The sequence below is a fragment of the Panthera uncia genome, chromosome D4 (genome assembly GCF_023721935.1).
Source record: "Panthera uncia isolate 11264 chromosome D4, Puncia_PCG_1.0, whole genome shotgun sequence".
In the NCBI taxonomy this organism is placed as follows: domain Eukaryota; kingdom Metazoa; phylum Chordata; class Mammalia; order Carnivora; family Felidae; genus Panthera; species Panthera uncia.
Window position 1 is genome coordinate 39,569,904 of NC_064807.1, and position 25,505 is coordinate 39,595,408.

General features: G+C 41.7%; 1 protein-coding gene across 3 annotated transcripts in view; it reads left to right on the plus strand.

The window, feature by feature from the left end:
- Positions 1-9,816: 9,816 nt before the first annotated feature.
- The window catches only part of SNAPC3 (small nuclear RNA activating complex polypeptide 3), a 69,894-nt gene continuing 54,205 nt past the window's right edge, over positions 9,817-25,505 (plus strand). For all 3 annotated transcript variants that reach the window (XM_049635042.1, XM_049635027.1, XM_049635035.1), the window contains exons 1-2: positions 9,817-10,164; positions 10,894-10,971. In XM_049635042.1, coding sequence (XP_049490999.1) covers positions 9,848-10,164; positions 10,894-10,971 — 395 coding nt within the window. In that variant the 5' untranslated portion in view covers positions 9,817-9,847. The remainder of the gene's footprint in view (positions 10,165-10,893; positions 10,972-25,505) is intronic.

Below are 25,505 nucleotides of genomic sequence, written 5' to 3' on the forward strand. Positions count from 1 at the left end.
CTCAACTACAATCACATACAAGGGAAGGATTATTCTTCCTGGAAATGGTACGTATTTGACAAGTTGCAAAAGAGTAATTGTGTTGAGAAAGAATAGCTTCTGTCCCTTAGATCTAGCTCACATGACCAGAGGTGTAGATGGCTCTTTCCCATCCTCAGGGGTGGTGCCAGCTCTACTTAGATCCTTCTTTATTATAGTTAGAAGGTGAAAGTTTTCCCAACCATTTAGCAGTCTACAGAGGGAGGAGGTGAGAACTACGTGACAGAGAGGAGAGGAATGGAGGGGAGATGCACAGTGACAGTCCAAATGCCACAAGAGGGGCGTCTGGGTGGCTCAGTCGGCTAAGCGTCCGACTTCGGCTCAGGTCATGATCTCACAGTTCATGAGTTCGAGCCCCGCGTCAGGCTCTGTCCTGACAGCTCAGAGCCTGGAGCCTGCTTCACATTCTGGGTCTCCCTCCCTCTCTGCCCCTTCCCTGCTCATGCTGTGTCTCTGTCTCAAAAATAAATAACCATTAAAATGCCACAAGAGAAAATGTAGCGTTGATTCCTGGTATCAGATCCTATGTTTTGGACTTCCATAAAACCTCTACATATATTTTTTTTAATGTTCATTTTTAAGAGAGAGAGAGAGAGACAGAAGAGAGAGAAGAGAGGGAAAAGATGTTTTTGTCCAAGAGCAGGGCAGAATCTTCTATCAGAGAGTATTTCATTATCTATTCCCACACTTCTAGCCTTCAATCATTTTATACCATTTCCAGGATCTATCCTCCTTACATGAGTGAATGTGTCTCATAGAGGAAGTAGGGTTGTTGCATCCACACGACTCCCGAAACAGAATTCTATGGGCACCAGTGACAGTCACAACAAAATTTATTGCAATGAGAGGCAAGGCCAACCGATCGGGACCAACACTCTTGACCAGAGTGCGGTCTCGAACAGCCGGGGTACAGAGTTTTTATAGCCGACCACATCGTCTTATCGTCACCTGGGGACAGAACAAAGAAATAGTTTCCAGATGGGGGTGGAAACAGTTCAGACAGGTCCTTGCCCCAATCCAATCAAACATAAACCAGTTGATTTCCCTTAAACTTTTGTTCCCTTGATTGCTAGGACAAGGCTGTTATCTCTTAATCTACAGTGTTAAAACAAAGCTGTTATTTCTTAAGGCTACAGGTTAGGCCTACACTACAATTTAACCCTTACAGGGTAACTTAAGCAGATCAAACAATATTTGGTTGGAGGGGCACCTGGGTGGCTCAGTCAGTTAAGCATCAGATTCTGGATTTTGGCCCAGGTCATGGTCTCATGGTTCATGAGTTCTGTGCTGAGGGCACACAGAGCCTGCTTGAGATTCTCTGTCTTCCTCTCTCTCTGCCCCTCCCCACCATGCACACATGTGCTCTCTCTCTCAAAAATAAATAAGCATTTAAAAACAAAAAGGAATATTTGGTTGCAGAATCTTAGGATGATCTTCCAGGATCATGGAAATTAGACAATGTCCCAAGTTCCCTCCATCAAAAATCGCAGCCTCTCCAAGTCTGTTCTTCACATCCATAGTCCCTATAAACAAAGGGGGCTGAACATTTTCTGATCGTTTTCTACAGTTCTATATTTTCCACTAGTGGCCATTCTTACTCTCTTTGCTCACTAACATGGAACAGTACAGGTATTCTAAAGCAATTCATTGGGGGCAATTCAGAGAATAAAAAGAAGGTCGTTATGCAAATACGTATTAACTGTTATTCAACCTCAAAAAGCATCATTGCTTACAATGAAAGGGGATGCTAGATTCATGTTTTCTACCTGGCTGTTAACATTCCTTGCATTCAATGTCAGGCCTCTGAATAGTTCTCTTATTCCTCACTAAATGGTTATTATTCTACCAACTGCCTTTATGACTAAGAGCACTCCAGCTGTCTTTCCCAGCCACACCATTCCATTTCTGTCCTTCTACGACTCCGCCTTTCTTTGGCAGAGAGGAAGCCCCAGGTGGTCCCCTGGCTTCAGGAACATCTCTCTCCACCTGAACACACAATCTGTTGAAGCAGAGAATCCAGGAACAGTACCAAGGAAAAAGATTTTCTCTTGTTTGTGTTTTCAAGGAGGAATCCCCAACCTTTCTTGTGGAGAAGAGTTGGCTAGTTCCTCTTTTCCTGAAGCCTCACAATGTCTAAAAGGCATTGGGTGAGGCCCAGGCCTTTGCCTCTACCCCTGCTCACTAGAAATGCCAGAGGGTGGGCTGTGGAGGCAGGGCCTTGGAATCTGGTGGGAATGTCTGCCCCAGAGAACCTGAAAGGAAGAAAGGTCAAGAAAGGCACTTTGTGATTGTCATTTACATTTTAGAATTGAGGTCTGCTCTCCTGCTAATTGTGAAGTGGTTGGTTTGCATTTGAAAGGAGCACTTAAAGAAGAGTCCTTTATTATTCCTTGGAATTGGCTATCTCTGGGAGGGGAGATCTCTTCAGTGTTTGCAAGATATCTAAGCGTCATAAACACACGGTTAACACAGCAGTTTGGGATGATAACCCAAAGCATAAAAAATGAATCCATGATATAAATAAAAGATTAAATACTTAACTCAATGGAGAAGAGTCAAGTCTCTCTTACAGAATTCCAAATAATTTATGTAACTGGAAAATCAGTTGGCTTAGAATAAGATCAGAAACAGTGTAGCTATGGTAATTCATCAGTAGGGGTTAAGTTCAATTGAGGTAATAGATGGCAAAGAAGTATTTTTTTAGAGACACAATTTCCATTTTTCAGTTCAAACTCATCAGTGCTTTGAAACGCAGCCAACTCTCAACCAAAAGAATCCTTCGTGTGTGTGTGTGTGTGTGTGTGTGTATGTGTATTTCACAAAGGTGAAAGCAAACGAAAGAGCAAAGAAGAAGATAAGTGGGCCTGCTCTCCCTTGTCTCCCTTTGTCCAGATTTTTCCCAAACAACATGGCAGGCAACACCACAGGCCAGGTGTCCCACAACTGGAGATGCTAGCCAACAAGATGGGACTGAGGAGGAAAGCTGGTAAACGCAAATAAAAAGGACCAGCCAGATGTCCCAGGCCCTATACTCCCCTCACATGCTTTTGGCTTCTGCAGTCTTGCTTGCCTCTTGCATCAGCCAGCAGTCAGGAACCAGAAGCTTGACTGTACTCGTCCTGCCCAAACCGGCAGCATATATGTATAAAAGATCAGTAAAACCCGAACTGGATGCTCAGCCTTTGGAGGTGCCTCTGCTGGGCCGGCACTGGTGCGAAATAAACAGTCTTTTCTGATGCCCCGAGTGCTTGGTGCTTGTCTCTCCCTGGACACTGAGTGTTTGCCGTAACAGGACCAACAGAGTCAAAAATGATCTGAGGAATGAAGAGGCCACTGGATATGAAAAGCCCATTCTGACCGAGCTCACAGCTGAAAGGTGACTTTCATGGGTGCAATGGCATTTAGTGTTCTGAATCAATCATTCTTGGAAACAGTGCTGTTCAAGCATACAAATCTTCATGCATTTTTATTATCATCACACATAATTCTTGCCCCTGCCCTAGCAAACTCTTCGTAAGATGTATCCTTATGTGTTGTGCTGGCTTAAACCCTAGGGCTTTGCTCCACGAGGGTCTCCTCTGGGTGTTGCATCTTCCATGCTGTCTTTCTACCACTTTTGTGCTCTCTTCCGTCTCTCGACAATCTCGTTTTTTATTATTACTTTATCTACCATCTTCTTAAACAACCCTGCAGATCTATGTCCTTAGCGCTCTTCACTTTCATTTAGGTTCAGATTTTTCTCTCTACTGGGCATCTCCACTGGACTTCAAATTAGGGTGCCCTGTATATATTATCCTAAAAGGATGTCCAAGATATAACCTCACGTGAACAACATGAGGTATAGAATATAGAACGGTGTATATAGTATACTATCACTTGTGCAAATGTACGTGTGTGTGTGTGTATGATTTTTTGGAAAGATACCCAGGAAACTGCTAACTAGAGGTATGGATGCCTCCAGGAATCTAGGAAGGGGCTCTTGCATGGCTTGGGGAGAAAGGAGAAAGACTTTCCCTGTATATTTGTATCTTTTAAGTTTTGTGCCACGTGAGCAATTGCCTATTTAAAAATTACTGTTGTTATTATTATTATTTTAAAGTTTATTTATTTTGAGAGGGGAGGGGCAGAGAGAGAGGTAGAGAGAGAATTCCAAGCAGGCTCCACACTGTCAGCATGGAGCCAAATGCAGGACTTGATCCCACCGACCACGAGATCATGACCTGAGCCAAAATCAAGAGTTGGATGCTTAACTGACTGAGCCACCCAGGCGCCCCTATTTTCCTATTTAAAAATTGTTTTTAAAAATCTAGATCAGTTGTACATCTCAGAGGAAAAGAAGCTAAGGCCAGAGAGGAAGAATAAAATAGATGACTTAGGAAAAATTTAGACATCAGAGAGAACTAGATGGAAATACAGCTTGGACAGTCAACACTGAAATGATGGAAACATGATTTTTGTCTCAGGTGAGGCTCTCAAGTGCCTATAGTTGAATTCTGATAAGTAGAACTTGGGGTAGAATTATTCTGGAAAGCAAACAGGAAGTTCACATGTGGAATCAAATTAATTGGGAATGGGGTGGATTGTAGAGCTATAATACATCAGAGATCACAAACGGGGCCTCAGGCCAGATGCCTCTAAAAAAAAAATTTTTTTTTATATTTGTTTTTGAGGGGGCAGGGAGGAGCAGAGAAAGGGGGAGACATGGAATCCAAAGCAGGCTCCAGGCTCTGAGCTGTCATCACAGAGCCCGACACGGGGCTCGAACTCATGAACTGTGAGATCATGACCTGAGCTGAAGTCGGACGCTTAACTGACTTCCACCCAGGTGCCCCTGAATATTATTTTAAAATGTTATATGAGCAGTTAAAAGGTAAACTGAGGTGTATGAAGAAATTTTTTTTTTACAAGTCTATCTGACCAAAAGTGGACTCAAATCAGGCAGGCAGTGCCACATTGAAGTGATTAGGAGCATCCCCTGGGAGGAGCTTGGAGAAAGGTGATTATGGAGAGAAGGCAGCAGGAAAGCAAGGAAATTGACTGACTGGAGCCTAAGCCTGGTTGGCTGTTTGTGATTGGTCATCCTTAGCATTTTGATTTCATAACTTGGATACGTTGATGGACTTACATTGGGTTCGCTTACTTTGGCCACCATGGCATTAGAGCCGTTTCGGTCTAATGGCTTCTTTGTTTAACAAACTTAAATTTGTCACTTCTTTTTTGAAAGCTGAATATCTGACTTCTTTAGGACTTTTGGAGGCTCCGGTAGATGAGGCCTGCATTCCTGCACGTTGGCCATTGCAGCTCAAGGTGTTTGTGGGTTTACAGGAACCGGTTCCTGTGCACTTGGCCTCTCACCACACCTCATATCCTCCTGTGTCTCACACCTCTGGTTTACTGCTCCTCCTCAATTTGCCACAGTGCCCACAAGCAAGCCAGTTTTCATCACCTGATAAGCCCATATAAGCATCTCAGGCGAGGAAACTAAAAGCTCCGAGGCAAACTTTGAGAGCTCATGTCTCCCTAATTCCTACTACTCAACCAAGAGCCAGATACTTCATAATCTTGGTTTGTGCCATTACCCAGAATCCCAAATCTTTAAAAAAAAAAAAATTTAATGTTTATTTTTGAGAGAGAGAGAAAGAGAGAGAGAGAGTGCAAGCCAGGGAGGGGCAGAGAGAGAGAGGGAGGGAGACACAGAATCCAAAGCAGGCTCCAGGCTCTGAGCTGTCAGCACAAAGCCCGATGCGGGGCTCAAACTCACAAACTGTGAGATCATGACCTGAGCAGAAGTTGGATGCTTCACCAACTGAGCCACCCAGGCACCCCACCAGAATCCCAACTCTTAATCATAGGCCACCACCTCAACCTAATGGTTCCAATATCCACAATTGGGAAGCCTTAGAGTTTTTTTTTTTTTCCTCTGTCAGGAATGATACAGAGCTCACCAGAATTACAGGGACTATACCTATCCTGGGTGTGGGTATATACCCGCCTTTCTGCCTCCTTTCTGCTATTGTCTAGTTCTAGGGCCAGGTCCAGCAATATTCCTGTCTTCTGCCAAATTCACCAAAGGATGGGAAGCTGCCTTTGCCACGGCCTTGTTGGGGAGGAAAAACTTTTCCTCTACTCTCTGGGATTCAGCCATTGGCAGTCTGTGAATTAAACTGACGTTAAATGACTGATTAAAGAGGGAAGATAGGGGTGCCTGGGTGGCTCAGTTGGTTAAGCGTCTGACTTTGGCTCAGGTCATGATCTCATGGCTCGTGGGTTTGAGCCCCGTGTCAGGCTCTGTGCTGACAGCTTGGAGCCTGTAGCCTGTTTCAGACTCTGGGTCTCCCTTTCTCTCTGACCCTCCTCTGCTTGTACTCTCTGTCTCTCAAGAATTAATAAATATTTTTTTTTTAATTTTGTAAAGAGAAAAAATAGATTTTTATTCACCTATGTATGATGTATGGGAGAGTTCACAGAAAAATGTGACTCAAGGAGATGGTTCTAATTTTGGCTTATATACCATCTTAATAGAGGCAGAAGGGGAGAAGGGCATTTAGGAAAACAAATGACTTCATAGGGGGAGGGTAAGGGCACTTATCGGAAAATAAGTGGCTTTTAGGAAAGATAAACTGGCCTTGAGGAGACTAGATGGGAGATATGATAGTTTTATGACAATGTCCGTTTGAGTGTGTGCCTACTTCTAAGTCAATCTTCTTTGGCTGCAGGGAGGGGATTTATGACAATTGTGTTCCTTGGGGCAGCTCTGCATTTAGGCAGACAATGGAGTTCAGGGGGAAATGTGTATTCTCAAACACCTTCAAGTTCAAAATACTTTTTATTCTGCAGTGGATATTATGGACCCCTTCAGCCTTATTCCAAGGAGAGGCTACTGATAAAAAGACTCACCTGAGTGCCATATTGCAATGGCCGGCTGCTGGTGCTCATCACAAATCCTTTCCCCACGAATGCTTGCAAGCCACACCTCTCAAACCGCAGCTCCCAGCACCACACCTTAAAGTGATGAGAACCACCTTTCCCTGATATGATTATTCTGGTCCTGCCCCTACCCACTGCTGCTCAGGGACCATTGTGGCCTCCACTCCTGAAGCCATTGTTAACTAAATCCCAGATGTGTTTTAGAATTCTGCCTGCAGTGTGACCTCATTGTCTGGAGTGAGAGCTCCCCCTGTTGAGAGGTTTGGGTGAAGTCTTACAGGCACTGGAAGGATTGTGCAAGAATCCAACTCAAACTAGTTTAAGTTAAAACAACCACTGGCTTACATCATGACAAGTTTAGGAGGGGAAGATGGCTTTAGTTACAATGACACATGACTTCTCTCCACCTTCTGACTTTGCTTATTTAAACTCTTGGCTTTCTTTATTCTCTTAGGCAGGCTGTCTGGGTCACATCCTTAGGTACTCAGAATGGAAGAAAAATTTCTCAGTTTACAGATAAAACCCCAGAGGAGGATTCTGCTTGGTGCTAATTGAATAATCTACTCATCCTTGAACGAATCACTGTGGCAGAGTTGGAAGGATTCTATGTTAGGCAGCCCTAGGAGGACCAAAAGGAGTAGGAAGGTCAAGTCTAACGGGTGCCTGGTGGCTCAGTCGGGTAAGCGTCCAATTTGGCTCAGGTCATGATCTCATGGTTTGTGAGTTCGGTTCAAGCCCTGCATCGGGCTCTGTGCTGATGGTTCAGAGCCTGGAGCCTGCTTTGGATTCTATGTCTTCCTCTCTCTCCCTCTCTCTCTCTGCCCCTCCCCTGCTGCTGCACACATCTGCTCTCTGTCTCTCTCTTTCTCTCCCAGAAATAATAAATGGTAACTTAAAAAAAAAAAAATGAACAGTATACTAAGCAAAAACAACATATGTTTCCTACAACAATATGTAGAGAAATACCAGAGCTCCTGTAAAAAGACATATAACCTAACTAAAAATTGGCAAAAGACTTAGACATTCCTGCAAAGAAGATATACAATTGGTCGGTAAGTACTGAAAAGATGCTCAATATCACTAGGTATGATATGCAAATCAAAACCACGAGATACTACTTCACATCCATTAGGATGGCTACAATAAAAAATCAGATAGTAACAAGTGTTGACAAAGATGTGGAAAAATCTGAATCCTCATACAATATTGGTGGGAATATAAAATGGCAGCCACTATGGAAAATGGGCAATTCTTCACATGGCTATATAGTCACATAGTGACTATATATATATATATAGAGAGAGAGAGAGAGAGAGAAAAGAAAAAATACCTATGAAATAAATGAAAATATACATCACAAAAAACTTGTACATGAATGTTCATAGCAGCATTGTTCATAATAACCAAAATGTAAAAACTTTATATATATATAAATATATATATAAATATATAAATATATATATGTATATAAAAAATATATATATATTTAATGTTTATTTTTGGGAGAGTGAGGGAGGGACAGAGAGAGAGGGAGGCAGGATCCTAAGCAGGCCCCATGTGGGCCTTGAACTCATGAGCAGTGAGATCATGATCTGAGCCAAAGTCGGTTGCTTAACCAACTGAGCCACCCAGGTGCCCAGAAACAACTTTTTGTTGGGATAAACAGAATGTGCTTTACCACGCAATGCAATATTATTCAGCCATAAAAAGAAATAGATACATGCTACAATATGGATGGATAAGCCCAGAAAATATTATGCTGAGTGAAAAAAGCTAATCACAAAAGACCACATAAACGTGCCATTTATACTAAATGCCCAGAATCTGTAAATCGATAGAGACAAAGATTGGTGACTGGGTAGGGCTGGAGGAGTTAAGAGGATTGTGGGTGATAGCTCAAAGGTGCAGGGTTTCTTTCCAGAGCGGTGAGTTTATCCTCAAATTGATTATGGTGATGGTTGCACAACTCTGTAAATAGCCTAAAAACCACTGGATGAACATTCAAATGGGTTAATTATATGATGTGTGAATATATGGTATATCATACTGGTATATGATATATACCAATAAATAACCATCCAGAGCTCCTTGTATATGTCCTGCTGAGTCCTTTGGGGCTTCTGAGCGACGGAGAAAAGTTCCATCTGAAGCTAGACAGTTCCATTTCTGCTTCTATTTCCTAACAGTTAACTCCTTCCTCAACAGTTACGATGGGGCCGATAATCCCTTCCTGGGAAGGTTGTGATTTTCAAAAATATACATTAGAGTTAATAATGTATACAGTATCTGATATATAGTTGACGCTCAATAAACACTATCGTGCGTGCGTGGAGCGATGCATGCGTTTATACTCAAGAACATGGGGCCGTTGGGGAGATTTTTAACGACCAGGGTCTGGAGGTCCGGTAGAGTCAGTGGTCTCATCCCTCGCCCCCCAGGTCTCTCAAGCTCTGGGACAGTGAGGCAACAGCGCAGCGCACGAACCCCGGAGTCAAGGAAAAGTCTCGCATCCCGGGGCCAAATACTGCAATGACCGGGGATCGAAGGGCGTACAGAGGCCGCCCTACCTAGCAGAGAGCGACGCCACGTAACCATGGGGGACGGGAATGCAACAACACAGGTGACCCCGGACTGAGAACCCAACCAACAGCTGCTCGTGAATCCGCGAGCGGAGAACAATGCGCTCCTCCCTGAGCGCGGAAGCTCGCGGTGCCGCGCCCGGGGGCGTGCCCGGCCCGGGGCCTGCTGGGAAATGTAGTGTCTGAAGCTGAGCCCACGCAGCCCCGCCGCCCCTCGGACCGAGCCCCGTGCAACTACAAGTCCCATTACGCTCCGCGAAGTCTTGATCGCCCGGCTTTTGCAGGGAAAGGAGTGGGTGAACATGGCTGAAGGCACCCGGATCGGCCCAACGTGCCACGGGATGGGTAGCAGGCAGGACCCCGTCTCCAGCAGTGGGAGCTGCAACTTTCCAGAGTACGAGCTTCCCGAGCTAAATACGCGTGCATTCTATGTGGGCGCTTTCGGGGAGCTGTGGCGTGGCCGGTTGCGCGGGGAAGGGGACTTGTCGCTGAAGGAGCCGCAAGCATCCGCGCTGCCAGGGAGCCAAGGGGTCGCCGAGTGGGGCCAGGAGGATGCTGCGGTGGCCCGGGATCTGGGCTGCAGCTTGGAGGCGGCAGCAGAGCTGCGGACCGTGTGCGGGTGAGTGCGCGGCCGAGGGGCTCTTGTTGCTTGGGGCCAACCTGATTGCAGCCTTGCTACTGCGCTTCCCTGGGACCCACCTTGGGAGGGCCTGTGATTTACTCCCCGGGGTAGAAGGGCCGCCCTTTGAAAGCTTTAAACCTGCTAGAGCTTTCCTGGAACCCTGGGAGATGTCCCGTGATCGGAATGCACAATTTCTGCGAGTTGGAGTGAAGGGACGGGAGAGCTGCAAGAAAGATTAATTCCCCCTCCCCTCCCCCCGTGATTTTTTTTAAGTCCTTGTTAATATAGGAAAGCGGTCAGAGTAACGGGATGTGTACCTGCCATTGACAAGACACTTTGACAATGGAGGAGCTTTAGCAATGATGGGGCTAGAAGGAGAGGAGCGTTAACCAGAGGAGCGTTAAGACCTTGATTCACTGTGGTCCCTTTTGGGGACCTTCCGGGTATGCTATTACGAAAATTTCCCCCCCAAAAGTGGTTTCAATGGGGTGAAAATATAAACGATCTCTTTCTCCATTTAATGGCATTAGCCGCCATATGTCAATCGGCCACGTATCCTTTCTTTATAGAATATCGGCACAGAAATCATTGTCTTGAATTCTGACTTCCTCTGAGCCGCCTGCCGGATTTGATCTGACTTAGTTATTTAATGATATTTTTAGGACACAAACCTGACTCTCTGTGGACAAGATGGGTGATTGCTTTTCCTTTTTGTTTCTGTTTTAGCCTTGATAAATTAAAGTGCCTTGAGGAGGGTGAGGACCCAGAAGTCATCCCAGAGGACACCGACCTAGTGACTTTGGGGTATGGAAGGCTTTACTTTTATTATGTGGTACTTATTTAACTATTTTTTCAACATTATGTTATTGAGAGGTTGAAAGTACCTATAGTTATCACCCCCCCCCCCCTCCAATTCAACCATTGTTAACATTTGGCTGTCTTTGCTTTAGCTGTGTGTGTTTGAGATACCTGCTGCAAGGCTTTATCTATTGCCGAACTATTCAGTAAGTTATCAGACAGTCATTTATACCTAAATATATCAGCGTATAGCTCCCAAAAGTATCATTCTCCTACGTAATGAGTGGTATTATTACCCTAAGAAAATTAGCAGTAAATAACAACTAATGTCCAGTCCATATTCAGAGTTTTTATTTAAAAAATTAAAAAAAAATTTTTTTTTAATGTTTATTTATTTTTGGAAGAGAAAGAGAGACAGCATGAGAAGGGGAGGGGCAGAGAGAGGGAGACACAGAATCCGAAGCAGGCTCCAGGCTCTGAACTGTAGCACAGAGCCCCGACACAGGGCTCGAACTCACGAATCATGACCTGAGCCGAAGTCAGCTGCTTGACCGACTGAGCTACCCAGGTGCCCCTTAAAATTTTTTTTAATGGTTATTTTTGAGAGAGTGAGAGAGAGGGAAGGGGAGGGGAAGAGAAAGAGGAGACAGAGAATCCAAAGTAGGCTCCTCACTGTCAGGGCAGAGCCCATCATGGGGCTGGAACCCACAAACCATGGATCATGACCTGAGCCAAAGTCGGATGCTCAACCGACTTGAGCCAGCCAGGCACCCCAGATTTATGTTTATTTTTAAATGTGTGTAGGGGCACCTGGGTGGCTCAGTCAGTCAGCTCAGGTCATGATCTCGTGGTCTGAGTTTGAGCCCCACATCGTTGAGCCTGGAGCCTGCTTCCTATTCTGTCTCCTTCTGTCTCTGCCCCTCCCCTGCTTGTGCTCTGTCTCTCTCTCTCAAAAATAATGAACATTAATAGATAAATAAATAAATAAATAAATAAATAAATAAAATGTGTGTTTACAAAGAATGCAGTTAATCTACTTAGATTTCAGTGTAAGTGAAATATGCTGATAGTGTTTTTCAAGCTGTTGTAAAGAACCAGTTATCTTTTGTTTTCAATGTTTAATTTTTGACAAATTCATACTTTTGTAAAATAGGATACCAATGAATTACTAGGAAAGTGGAATGACAAGACAAACATTCTTGTCTGGCTTTTGATCTCAGCTCAGGTCTTGATCTCAGGGTCTTGAGTTCAATCCCTGCGTTGGGCTTCTTGCTGTGTGTGAAGCCTACGGGGGGGGGGGGGGGGGAAAAAACACCAAAAACACAATAAAAGTTTGTGGTTGTTTTTTTTTTAGACCAAAGTTTATTATTATTATTTTTTGAAGATTTTTAAAAAAAGGCTGTCAAAGACAACTTTTCCCAGAAAACTTCCAGGTCATTATGCTTTTTGTTTTGTTTTGTTTTCATTTTTTTAAATATGTCATTGCCTTGAATTTGTTTTTATTGAAGTATAATTGATACACAATGCTTCATTGGTTTCAGGTATAAAGCTTGACAGCCATATATGTTCTATGCTTAAAGTGTGGCCAACGTCTGTCATCACACAAGGCTATTACAATATTATTGACTGTATTCTCTCTGCTGTCCCTTTATCCCCATGATTACTTATTCCACAACTGAAAATTTGTACCTGTCCCTCCCCTTCACCCATTTGTACCCCCCCCCCCAACCTTTCCTGGCAGCCATCTGTTCTCTGTATTTATGGGGCTGTTTTCTGCTTTTTGTTTGCTTGTTTTGTTTATTAAATTCCACATATAAGTGAAGTTGTATAGTATTTGTCTTCCTCTGTCTGAATTATTTCATTTAGCGTAATACTCTAGGTCTGTCCATGTTGTTGCAAGTGGCAAGATCTCATTCTTTTCTATGGCTGAGTCATATTCCGTTGTGTAAGTATATCACATCTTCATCCATTCATCTATCCATGGGCACTTGGGATTGCCTCCATATCTTGACTGTAAATAATGCTGTAGTAAATCTAGGGATGCATATATCTTTTGAAATTAGTGTTTTTGTTTTCTTTGGGTGAATACCCAATAGTGGAGTTACTGGATCATATAGTATTTTTCTTTTTTCTTTTCTTTTCTTTTCTTTTCTTTTCTTTTCTTTTCTTTTCTTCCCTTTCCTTCCCTTTCCTTCCCTTCCCTTCCCTCCCCTCCCTCCCCTCCCCTCCCCTCCCCTTCTAGAACCTTCATACTGTTTTCCACAATGGCTGCACCAGTTAATTGCCACGAACAGTGCACAAAGGTTCCTTTTTCTCTACATCCTTGCCAACACTTTTTATTTCTTGTCTTTTTGATTCTAGCCATTCTGACTGGTGTGAGATGGTATATCATGGTGGTTTGGGATTTTTTTTAATGTTTATTTATTTAAAAAAATTTTTTAATGTTTATTTTTTTGAGAGAGAGAGAAAAAGAACGTGAGCAGGGGAGGGGCAGAGAGAGAAGGAGACACAGAATCTGAAGCAGACTTCAGGTTCTGAGCCGTCAGCACAGAGGCCAATGTGGGGCTCGAACCCACAAACTGAGATCATGACTTGAGCTGAAATTGGACTCTTAATTGACTGAGCCACCCAGGCATCCCAATGTTTGTTTACTTTTTGAAGGGGGGGGAGGGGCAGAGCGAGAGGAGACACAGGCTCCAGGCTCCTAGCTGTCAGCACAGAACCCGATGCAGGGCTCAAGCCTGAACCAAAGTTGGACCCTTAACCGACTGAGCCACCCAGGCACGCTCATGGTGGTTTTGATTTGTATTTCCCTGATGAGTGATGTTGAACATTGTTGGCCATTTGTATGTCTTCTTTTGAAAAACATCTGTTCAGGCCCTCTGCCATTTTTAATTGGGTTATTTGGCTTTTTTGCTGTTGAGTCGTGTAAGTTCTTTATTTTGGATATTAATGCTTTATTGGATATATCATTTATATCTTCTCCCATTCAGTAGTTTACCTTTTCGTTTATTGATGGTTTTTGTTGCTATGTGAAAACTTTTTGCCTTGGTATAGTCCCAATAGTTTATTTTGGCTTTTGTTTCCCTTGCCTGAGGAGACATCTAGAAAAATATTTAGAGATTAATGTGTGTTTTCTTTTAGGAGTTTCATGGTTTCATGTCTCACATTAAGGTCTTTAATCCATTTGGAGCTTATTTTTGTATGCGGTGTAAGAGAGTGATTTGGTTTCATTCCTTTGCATGTAGCTGTCCGGTTTTTCCCAACACCATTTGTTGAAGAAGACTGTTTTTCCACATGATATATTCTTGCTTCCTTCTTCATAGATTAATTGGCCATATAAGTGCGGGTTTATTTCTGGGCTCTGTATTCTGTTCCATTGGTCTATGTGTCTGTTTTTGTACCAGTATCATACGCATTGATTACTACAGCTTTGTAGTATATCTTGAAATCTGGGATTGTGATACCTCCAGAATTGTTCTTTCTCAAGATTGCTGTGCTGTTTGGGTTTTTTTGGTTCCATACACATTTTTATGTTATTTGTTCTAGTTCTATGAAAAACGCTGTTGATCTCTTGATGGAGATTGCATTGAATCTGTAGGTTGTTTTGAGTAGTAGGGATATTTTACCTATATTAATTCTTCCAGTCCATGAGCATGCAGTATCTTCCCATTTCTTTGTGTTATCTTCAGTTTCTTTCATCAGTGTTTTGTAGTTTTCAGAGTACAGGTCTTTCACCTCCTTGGTTAAGTCTATTCCTTACTATTTTATTCTTTTTGATGCAATTGTAAATGGAATTCTTTAAAAAGTTTCTCTTTCTGCTACTTTATTATTACTGTATAGAAATGCAGCTGATTACTATATAATAATTTTGTATCCTGCAACTTTATTAAATTCATTTATTACTTCCAGTGTTGCTAAATGCTTACTCTCGGAAAAAAAATGCTTACTCTCGTTGTCTGTACTGATTGGATTACAGATAGCTGTCAGATCAGTGCTGGTCTGCCAGTCACACTTTATACTGCGCTGTGATAACACTAGAGAAAATGTGTGTGTAATAGTGACATTTATCATTTTCCAGTTTGTAGCCCACTTCCTTCACACCACATCATCTTTCTGTAACCTTGATCCTACCCTTCCTGTTGTCCCCCTCGACCATTTAGTCAGGCGTTTCGACTCCACCCTGGTTTCTTTTATAATATCAGCCAAATCTGTTTGCCTAATCGCCATGGCTAGTGTTTACATTAGCGATGCTTGGAGCACTATGAAAGCCTCCCACCTCTCCTGGGCCCAGTTTTTCTCCTTTTGATTTATTCATCATGCTACCACCCGAGCATGCTCATCTGCTATGGACTTTTCAATGGCTGTCCCTCTTCTCTGTGACATAGTTCAGATTCCTTAGACACATGAAGCCTTCCACCTGTAGTCCAAATCTGCCTTTCAACCACTGTCTCTTTCAAATGGCTCAGGACGCACTTGGCCCCTCTCCCATCTAAAACTCCATTTATTTTGGCCCTAAGATGCCTTTCCACATGACTACAACTTCTCTCTCTTCCTTGGGAAATAGATGTACTTCTAATATCCGGAGCTCTTCTTGTAACATTCCTAAAGTTTCTGAAGGGTCTTCTAGAGTCCAGACTCTTTAATCTATGTATTGCCCTTAAGCCTATCGTGTTGTTTTGCTTCCGTTGGTGCTGTCTATTGTTGGTTGATGCGTTGGAGTTTTCTGAGTTGCACATCTGGTTGTGCCTCTCTTAAAACCTTTCAGTTTCTCTTAGGCAAAAGTCTTGAATTATTCATTGGCTCACAGGGCGTCTATCTTGCTAATGTTTTCAGCTGTATCTCTGCAATGCTTCAGCTACACTCCAGTTTGTGGTTCAGTTCCTGGAATGTGCTCTCACTCCAGGCCTTTGCCTAGAACATTCACTTCTTATCGTTCTGGTCTTGCTGACTTCTACTCATCCTTCAAGTCTTAACCAAAGGACTATGGACTCCCATTTAGGTCCCCTTTGATGCTCATGTAGCCCCCTGTACTTCTGTATTTTTTAAAAAGTATTTATTTTTGAGAGACAGTGTGAGGCGAGGGGGCAGAGAGACAGGGAGACAGAAGATCTGGAGTGGCATTTTCGCGGACAACACAGAGCCTGATGCAGAGCTCCAAGTCACAAACATGAGATCACGATCTGAGTCGAAGTTGGACGCCCAACTGACAAAGCCACCCAGGTGTCGCTTCTTCCCTATTGAAATACTCATCAAACTTATGATACACTTGTTTAATTTTCTGTCTTCCTAGCTAGACTTACTTAAAATTTCCATAAACTGTGTCTGTTGCACACACTGCCGTATCCCCAGTTCCCAGAACTTTGGCACATAATAGGGAGTCAGTAGATATTTGTAGAGTGAGTAGAATGAATGAAATGTTCATAAAGCTGTGAAAGTAGTTTTAGGCAAATGGCTGAAAAAAGATTGCTACAAAGCAAACTTCTTTACTGTATTAAAAAAAAAAATTTAACATTGATTTATTTTTGGGACATAGAGCATGAACGGGGAGGAGCAGAGAGAGAGGGAGACACAAAACTCGATGCAGGCTCCAGGTTCTGAGCTGTCAGCACAGAGCCCAACGCAGGGCTCGAACCCACAAAACATGATATCATGACCTGAGCCAAAGTCAGACACTTAACCGACTGAGCCACCCAGGTGCCCCATGCTATATTTAATAACATACCAGTTGGCTTATTTTTTTTTTAACTTTTTTAAAAATTTTATTTTAAATTTTTTAAAATTTACATCCAGATTAGCATACAGTGCAACAATGATTTCAGGAGTAGATTCCTTAGTGCCCCTTACCCGTTTAGCCCATCCCCCCTCCCACAACCCCTCCGGTAACCCTCTGTTCTCTATATTTATGAGTCTCTTCTGTTTTGTCTCCCTCCCTGTTTTTATATTATTTTTGTTTCCCTTCCCTTATGTTCATCTGTTTTGTCTCTTAAAGTCCGCATATGAGTGAAGCCATATGATTTTTGTCTTTCTCTGACTAATTTCACTTAGCATAATACCTCCAGTTCCATCCACATAGTTGCAAATGGCAAGATATCATTCTTTTTGGTTGCCGAGTAATACTCCATTGTATATATATACCACATCTTCTTTATCCATTCATCTATCGATAGACATTGGGCTCTTTCCATACTTTGGCTATTGTTGATAGTGCTGCTATAAACATGGGGGTGCATGTGTCCCTTCAAAACAGCATACCTGTATCCCATGGATAAATGCCTCGTAGGATAGTTCTGTTTTTAACTTTTTGAGGAACCTCCATACTGTTTATTGTACCAGTTGGCTTATGATGATTTTATTAAGCCATGTTGAATAGTAATTTTCCGATTATTTTACACGTTGCTTCACCTAGCTGTTTTGTATTACTAAATCAACTGATTCTCCCCGGTTGTCTTCTAGTCCCTTCCATAGGAAATGTAGGAGAACTTTATGTATAATCTAATGTAAAAGGAGTCAGTACAGCATTACTCTGCTGGGATTATTTATGTGTACTTTTTTTTTTTTTAACGTTTATTTATTTTTGAGACAGAGAGAGATAGAGCATGAATGGGGTGGGTCAGAGAGAGAGGGAGACACAGAATCTGAAACAGGCTCCAGGCTCTGAGCTGTCAGCATAGAGCCCAACGCGGGACCCGAACCCACGAACTGCGAGATCGTGACCTGAGCTGAAGTCGGACACTTAGCCGACTGAGCCACCCAGGCGCCCCTATTTATGTGTACTTTGAATGAAACTTTTATTTACTTATTTGTTTATTAAATATTTATTTTTTGAGAGAGAGAGAATGAGCACGTGGGCAAGAGAGTGAGGGGCAGAGAGAGAGAGAGAGAGAGAGAATCCCAGGAGGGGCAGAGACACAGCGAGAGAGGGAGAGAGAGAGAGAAGCAGAGCTTATGCTCACCTGAGGTGGGGCTTGAGCTCACCCGATATGGGACTTGAACTCATGAACTGTGACATCAGGTCCTAAGCCGAAGTCAGATGCTTAACAACTGAGCCACGCAGGCGCCCCGCAACTATTGTAGTTAAAATATAATATTGGGGCGCCTGGGTGGCCCAGTCAGTTGGGCACCCGACTGTTGGTTTCGGCTCAGGTCATGGTCTCATGGTTTGTCAGTTCAAGCCCCATGTTGGGCTCTGTGCTGACAGTGCAGAGCCTGCTTGGAATTATCTCTCTCTCTTTCTCTCTCTCTCTCTGCTCCTCCGCTTGTTCTCTCTCTCTCTCTCTCAAAAACAAACTTTAAAAAATAAATAAAAAATAAATAAAATATAAGTAATATTAACCTTAACAGTACTGCAAGTAAATTAGACTTGTGCCAAAAGTTAAAATCTGTATCTTTATGCTTCCTTTTTCTCTAAGCTGTCCTTTCTTCTCTCCACCAGTAACTTCAAAACAAAAATAAAAACAAAACCTGATTACATGGCATAAAATAAATACATTTTATTATGGCATAAAATGAATCGAATTCTAGCACCTTCTTTGCCCTAATAAAGGAGTTACTGGGTTCATTTTATGCCTGTGAGGAGAACAAAAGTCACTTGGAAGAGATTGATTCTCCTTTGATACATGCTACCGTGTTTATACTAAGCTAAATAACTTGGCATCAGCATTTTTCAAATTTTTTAACTGCTTAAAGATTTTAATTCCTAGAAATAGTACAGGTAATTGCTACATGGGTACTAGTGAAACTTAATCTGTCACCCCAAAAGCTTCAACAATACTACTTTTAAGAAAATAGCAGTTTCATTTAGTCTGCCCATCCCTGTCACTTTGCTAGGCAACAAAGCACTGCTCAGTGCGCCATAAAGGATTGAAAGGGGAAACTTTAGCGTCCTGCAAGAAAAAGAGAACCACAGAATTGAAGGACTCTTAAGCCTGTCACCAAAATAGAAACAAACAAAAAAACACTTTTAATTTACCTGGACTTTGTTAGAGTGACAGAAAAGAGTACCATTAAACTAGGAATCTTGTAAACCCCTTCCCCACAACTAACACAGAATGAATAAGAAGAAATAAAATCCATAGGGAATTTATTGCAGAAAATCAGGAAACATCTGTTTTTACAAATCCATTGAGGAAATCTCTCCCCTTCTCCCAGAAAATAACTAAGAAACTATGAGTCTCTCCCCTTCTCCCAGAAAATAACTAAGAAACTATGAGTCTCTCCCCTTCTCCCAGAAAATAACTAAGAAACTATGAGTCTACATTCCAGACAAAATTGAATATGCTAAAACAAACATTTGAGGGTGTGAAAACACCTTGAATCTGAAATTTTATTTTATTTTATTTTGTTTAATTTTAGAGAGAGAACATGCACACAAGCAGGGAGGGGGTGGGGGGTGGGGAGAGAGAGAGAGAGAGAGAGAGAGAGAAAGAGAAAGAGAATCTTAAGCAGTCTCCATGCTCAGCACAGAGCCTGATGCGGCACTCTATCCCACAACCCTGGGATCATGACCTGAGCTGAAATCAAGGGTTGGACATTCAACCGACTGAGCCTCTCAGATGGCCCTGAAATTTCAAAACTAAGAACAGAAATGATGAGAAAAAGAGGAATGGGGAAAAAAATTGATGGAATTTGGAAAATGGAAGAGAAAGACAAAATTATCTTAAATGAATTATGAAATAACTAAAACAGAATAGATGCTAATGAAAATTTACTAAGAGGCGACGAAGAAAAACATGAATACAGTTAGAATGAAGTGATGTAAAGAAAGAAATGAGTGAGAGAAAGTAGTGGGAATGGAAAACAGACAAGGAAGACAAAATACATTCATATTATATGAGTCCCTCAAGAGAAAAAACAAAACAATTGAACAAAATTAATACTTAATATAACCCAAAAGGAATTTCCAGAATTGGAAAAAAATCTGAATCTACAAATTAAGAGGGTTCACTGGGTATCTGGGAAAATTAGCCCAGAATTATCAATTCTGAGGCATATCCTAATAAAACTATTAGATTTCAGAGATAAAGGTAAAACCATTAACGCTTCTAGGCAAAAAGAACACATAACGCACAAAGGCGAAAGAATTAGAATGACATGAATTTTACAAAGAAGACAGCAGCTGAGCAGGATTTTTTTAAAAGCTCAGTGAAAGGATTTTCTATCCAGTTGAAATGTCCTTCCATATTGAGGCTATAGAAAAAGAATTGTAATGTACAAAATCTTGGATAATTACTCACCCACCAGTATTTTCTGAGGAATATACTAAAGGATGAACTTTGTCCAACCGAATGATGAGTGGGAAATTTTCACCAGAGGACTGATAGAGGAAGGATACAGGCAGAAGGCTAATGTACAAGTGTTGTATGTTGTAACAGATTAGAAGATTGTAGCTAAAACAATGGGATAAGAAAAGAGGAAGAAGATGATGTGTAGGCAGTAGGTGGATTTTAAAAAATACTGATGAAAAACTTGACAAATTTAGTAAAATATTAAATAAGGCAATGGGTAACAAAGGGTGTTAAAATATATGTAAGTACAGAGGTAACCACTGGAACAAAAATAAGTGCCAAACCCTCCTCAATTTTTAAAAAACAGACAAGGTGGGGCGCCTGGGTGGCTCAGTCGGTTGAGCGTCCGACTTCGGCTCAGGTCATGATCTCACAGTCCGTGAGTTCGAGCCCCGCGTCAGGCTCTGTGCTGACAGCTCAGAGCCTGGAGCCTGTTTCAGATTCTGTGTCTCCCTCTCTCTCTGACCCTCCCCCGTTCATGCTCTCTCTCTGTCTCAAAAATAAATAAATATTAAAAAAATAATAATAAAAAAATAAAATAAAAAACAGACAAGCAAAAATACACATCTCCCAATGAACACAACAGCTAATATCATAAAATACATATAAGTAGAAAATGTGATATAATTGAAACCAAAAGCATCAGTTCTCTACAACCTGTTAAAAGGGGTTTAGACTTGGCTCACAAAACAAAAACCTTGTGGAGACAACAGACATATGTAAAATAAAGTGATTCAGAGAAAAATAAAGGATTGGACAAAAATATTACAGATAAATGAAAAGAAAAATTGAACAGGTGTAGCTGTTCTGATACAAGGCAAATTCAATTCAAGCCCTAACACATTAAATATGACAAAGGACACTTCTTTTTTTTTCTTTAATGTTTATTTTTGAGAGAGGGCACGTGAGCCAGGGAGGGGCAGAGAGAGAGGGACACAGAATCTGAAGCAGGCTCTAGCCTGCTGTCAGCACAGAGCCCGAGGACGTGGGGCTTGAACCCACAAACCATGAGATCATGACCTGAGCTGAAGTCAGGGGCTTAACCGACTGAGCCACCCAGGCGCTCCAACAAAGGACACTTCTCAATGCTATAAGCCACAAACTCCAATTAAGATAGGATACTTACGAAATATATATTCACAAATATATGTATGTATACACACATATCAAATAATACAGCAATCAGGGGCATCTGAGTGGCTCAGTTGGTTAAGTGTTTGCCTTTTGATTTTGGCTCAGGTCATGAGATCATGGTTCGTGAGTTTGAGCCCCACATCAGGCTGTGTGCTGGCAGCGCGGAGCCTGCTTTGGATTTTCTGTCTTTCTCCCTCTCTCTGCCTCTCCCGTGTTCATGCTGTCTCTGTCTCTCTGAAAATAAATTTAAACTTTAAAAATACTAAGAAAAAAATAATACAGCAATCAACTTTATAGAACAAAACCATAGGAGATGCAAAATGCATAAACACACTAACAATAGGACACTTTAATAACAAATGGTAAAAAAAAAAAAAAAAAAAAGAAGAAAAGCTCTCAACAACATAATAGGCTGTATTTTATGGAGATCTGTACTTAAAATTTATAACCTGATAGGTAAAGACAACGTGGCGTACTCAAAAAAGTTGTTTGTATATTAGATCACAAAGAAAACATCAGTAACATCCATAAAGTAGAAATTTTACTGTAAACAACACTTTTATAGCAACATAACAAAACTAGAGCTTACTAACAAAAACAAAAATCAGGCCAACCTACCTGGGAATTAAAATTTAGTTAGTTAGTTAGTTAGTTAGTTAGTTAGTTATGGGAGAGCACAAGTGGGGAAGGGGCATTGGAAGGGGACTAGAGGATCTGAAGCGGGCTCAGCACTGACAGGCTGACAGCAAGCAGCAAGCTTGATGTGGGGCTTGAACTGTTGGACTATGAGATCATGACCTGAGCTGAAGTTGGATGCTCAACTGACTGAGCCACCCATGTGCTGCCCCACCAAATTGTTTTTGTGTTTGTTTATTTTTGAGAGAGAGAGAAGAGAGACAGAGGATCCAAGCCTGATGCAGTGCTTGAACTCATGAATTGTGAGATCATGACCTGAGACGAAATCAAGAGTCAGACCCCCTACCTGGAAATTTTAAAACTTTCATTAAATACACGCATGCCTTGGAGATCTTGTGGGGCAATTCCAGACCACCACAATAAAGCAAACATTGCAATAAAGCGAGTCAAATGAATTTTTTTGGTTTCCCAGTGCATATCAAAGTTATATTTACACTATAGTCTATTAAGTGTGCAGTAGTTTAATGTCTAAAAAAGTACCTATTTCAAATAAATACCTATTGGTAAAAAAATGCTAAAATTTGAGCTTTCAGCAAGTTGTAATCACTGATGACAGATCACCATAACAAATATTATAATAATGAAAAAGTTTGAAATATTAGAGGGATAAGAGTAGATAAAGAAGAAACACTGTATCTGCCAGTGATACAATAGTATACCTGAAAAATTTGAAAGAAATCAATGCTAAAACAAAGAAACAAGAAAAACAAGAATTTAGTATAAGAGCAGGATACAAAATTGATAATTATAAAAAAATAGCATTCATATATACAATTAGGGGACATAACGATGGAGAAAATCCCATTTATAATAGTCAAAAGGAAGACTAAATATGTAGGAATAAATTTACAAGAAATGTGTAAAAGTTAGGTAAGGAAATTTTTAAAACATTCTGGGAAGATTTGGAAAAAGACTTAAACATTGAAAGATGTCCTCTTTTGGATAGGAATACTAAACATTATCATGATAACAGTTATTTATTTTTTAAATGCTTTGACCTCTGCAATGGCAGTAAAGATTTTAATTTGAAACTACAGGTTTCACCTATAAAGCTGAATTTAGCAACAAGACAAAAAATTAAATAATTTGGTAAATGCACTGCTTTAAAAAAATGTTTAATGTTTATTCATTTTTGAGAGACAGAGTGTGAGCGGCTGAGGGAGGACTGAGACCGAGGGAGACACAGAATCCAAAGTAGGCTCCAGGCTCTGAGCTGTCAGCACAGAGCCCGATGTGGGGCTCGAACCACGAACCGTGAGATTATGACCTGAGCCGAAGTCTGACACTTAACCAACTGAGCCACCCAGGCGCCCTGAAAAATATTTATATTCATAATTAGAGAAATACAAATTAAAATGACAATATTTTTTCTCACCTGGCACACATTTAAATCAGACTGGCACACATTTAAAAATATGTATTCTTTTGATGAGGCCATGTAGAAATGGGCATTTTTGTACATTGCTGATGGAAATGCACAAGCCTTCTCTAGGGCAATTTGGGAATGTGTAACACAAAAGACATAGGTGCTTACCTTGTGACCCAAGCGATCCTACTTTTAAGCAGTCTCTACTGGAACTACACCTCCAACAGTATGAAAATACAATATGTACAGGGTTATTTATTGTTTGTTTATATTGTTGCATTGTTTGTAATTGCAAAATATTAGAAATGCCCTAAATATATACATAGGAGAGTGTTGAACAAACCATAGGACATCCATACAGTTAAGTGTTGTGCAGCTATACTAAAGGCTGAGGAAGGATAAATTGATAGCATAGTTTCTAGGAGATACTGTTACATGAAAAAGGCAAAGCCCCATGGGACGCCTGGGTGGCTCAGTAGGTGAAGCTCAGGTCATGATCTCACAGTTCATGAGATTAAGCCCTGAGTTGGGGCTCTGCACTGATAGGATCCTGCTTGGGATTCCCTCTCTTCTCTCTCTCTCTGCCCCCCCCCCCCCGCCCCCGCACGTGTGCTCTCTCTTGGTCTCTCTCTCAAATAAACTTTATTTAAAAAAAAAACAAAAAACAAAAAGTCCCAATGCATATGCCACCTTTTATGTAAAAACTCAGTTTGCCAGGTATCAGTTTGTTGGCTCTCATCTATAAACTTGCCTTTTTTTCCCTTCTCTGTAAAAATGGGCCTTGGCCCTTATCCTTGGCCAACTGGCACATTGTTAAGCTTTGTCAATAAAAGTGCAGAAGAGACTTTGCAAGAGGGAAGGGTTTTGCTTCCTGGGCCACTGATCAGGGCACACAGCACCTGGCTGTCGGTAGCTCCCATTGCCCAGCAGGGTTCCCTGCCCCTCCACCCCCCTTCATGTTTCCCCTGTGCAGCTCCTCCTCGTACCCTGCATTTCCAGCAGTTCTGCTGCTGGAGCACCATAGCAACTTTCTCTGCCCTTCAGGGAGTCACAGCCATGGCCTCTTTAACAAACTGTGGATCTCAGTCCTGCGGGGAGAAAAGGAAGACTTCTTGGGCACTCTGTCTCAGCCCAGAGGACAGGATGCTCCTTATGTATGCTATGCCTATATTCTGCAGTTCTTTACTTCTTACTTACTAATCACTACTCTAATCATCTGTTAAAGTTAATACTTCCTTAGATTAAGCTTTCTCTGTTCTAATTACCGTGTAGGTTTTTTTCCTCCTAAATTGAACTCTGATAGAAAAAGAATTTTTTTTTTTTGAAAGAGAGAGGGTGAGTGGGGGAGGGGAGAGAGGGAGGGAGAGAGGGAGACAGAGAGAGAATCCCAAGCAGGCTGCACTGTCACTTCGGAGCCCGATGTTGGGCCAAACTCACAAACTGTGAGATCATGACCTGAGCTGAAACCAAGAGTCGGATACTTAACTGACTGAGCCACCCAGATGCCCCACAAACTTTAAGAAAATACACAGATATTTGCTTATTTGAGCAAAACAAATGGAAAGCATAAACCACAGCTGTAGAGATTGGTTGCCTACAAGGGGTGCGTGGGAAAGGGGTGGGAAGTAAGGAAGGAATGGGAACAAGTTAGTAGGGATGAGGAGGGAATGGTGCTTCTTCGGGTGTGTGTGTGTATAAACACATTATATGTATCTATAAGTCTGACCGTTAGGACCATAGTGAGGTTTCACCTATCCTTTACCCCTCTCCAAAGCAATCAATTAAAACCAGCCAGGATGTGAGTTATTTGGGGGGACCCAAAATAGAGCACAAAAAGTAGCAAATGACGCTGTGTCACAGATAACAACACTGAAGAGAATGAGGAAGAAAGAACTAACCTAAGTCCTGCAGAAGCCTAGCTTGATTCAGTGTTGCAAGGCTAAAAACAAAAAGTACTGTTCATGACTTAGTGGTTCTGAAACTGTGTTTTCTAGGCTTGAACAAATAAGTGAATTAATTAATGGGTAACGGGAGCCAGGTTTCTCACCCGTGGAGAA